This window comes from Aplysia californica, unplaced genomic scaffold (genome assembly GCF_000002075.1).
Source record: "Aplysia californica isolate F4 #8 unplaced genomic scaffold, AplCal3.0 scaffold00023, whole genome shotgun sequence".
Classification (NCBI taxonomy): Eukaryota; Metazoa; Mollusca; class Gastropoda; order Aplysiida; family Aplysiidae; genus Aplysia; species Aplysia californica.
Window position 1 is genome coordinate 2,155,399 of NW_004797293.1, and position 1,546 is coordinate 2,156,944.

General features: G+C 45.8%; 1 protein-coding gene across 1 annotated transcript in view; it reads right to left on the bottom strand.

Annotated features, from left to right (window-relative positions):
• Positions 1 to 1,003: 1,003 nt before the first annotated feature.
• The window catches only part of LOC118478634 (galactose-specific lectin nattectin-like), a 2,211-nt gene continuing 1,668 nt past the window's right edge, over positions 1,004 to 1,546 (bottom strand). Inside the window, exon 2 of the mRNA XM_035972622.1 lies at positions 1,004 to 1,135. Within this exon, the coding sequence (XP_035828515.1) occupies positions 1,013 to 1,135 (123 nt within the window). The 3' untranslated portion in view covers positions 1,004 to 1,012. The remainder of the gene's footprint in view (positions 1,136 to 1,546) is intronic.

Genomic DNA, 1,546 nt, shown 5'->3' on the forward strand with positions numbered 1-1,546 from the left:
CACACACACATACATACACACACACACACACACACACACACACACACACACACACACACTCACACACTCACACATCTTTACAGACATAGTATATAGTAATACAAGCTCTTACCCTCTCTTAAATATTTAGAATATTCTTGAACCAGTCGTGCACAATTCATACAACAACGTACGACCTTTGTTCAAATGGACCCGACCTGCAAGACGAGATCAAACCCGGTAGAGTAGAGGCATGGCACTGGCCAGTGCACATTGTATCAAACACGACATAGTACATAATGTATCTGTTTTGCCTCGTCATATTTGACTCGGAAGTTCATTTTCTAATTCCGGACGCAAACTGAAGACCTTGCACCGCTACGTCATGTGACACGTAGTAACATTCCCATTAGCTGTTAGCCATGATTTTCACCAAATGCACCCGATCGTGGCCTAGAAAATTCAACTAGTTTTATTTTGGAGGATCGAATCAGACTGCCCCCCAAAAAGTGGTCGCGTTCTCCTCTCTATGAAGGAAACCTTGGTCTGCATCACATCAAACTGTCAACTGGAGATTAGGTGAACATTTCTGCAGTGAACACTACTTGAAAGAATTCTTATAAAGTAAATGTACATGACAGTTTGACTTTCACATATAAGGACAACGGACATAGGGCACGACTAACTGTAGACTGACTACGGAGAAGGGCATCTGAAAATTGCTCATAGAAACAGATTGACAAAAGGTAAACGAACTCATAATATTACACGCTTTCTAGTCTACTCACAAGCATGCACACACACACATACACACAAAAAACCACACACACACACACACACACACACACGCGTGCGCACACACACCCGATAACACACCCACACACACACACATTACCCACACACACACACAATAAAACACGCGCGCGCGCGCACAGACACACTCACACCCACACACAATAAAACACACACGTGTGCACACACACACACACACACCCACACACAATAAAACACACACGCGTGCACACACACTCACTCACACCCACACACACACACCTGTAATCCACTTCCACTTCATCTCTTCATCTTTGTCGGTGGCCCCAATCCACACGCCGTTCCGAGGCCATCTGTACGAGACCAGAGACCGCATCAGGAACGACTGAAGAAATACACAAAAACAAACAAACATATGTTATTAAAATCCGTGGTATATCTCAGACAAAGATCACATCACAAATGATGAAGTAAAACAACAGACTGGGCATGCAATTGGACCATATGCTGGCCTTCTCACTCTGGTAAGGAAATGCAAACCACAATGGTATGGACACATCACCCGTTCATCCGGCCTCGCCAAGATGATCCTGAAAGGCAGCGTCCAGGGAAAAAGGAGCAGAGGCAGACCGAAGAAGAGTTGGGAGGACAACATCAAGGAATGGACAGGTCTGGACCTCAAAAACACGCTCAGGAAAGCTGAAGATCGGAGAGTGGAGGAAGCTGGTGGTCAAATCTTCAAAAGCGCCCCGGCAGACATCAGGTCGACGCACAATCACTGTCCTGCCATCCCCCC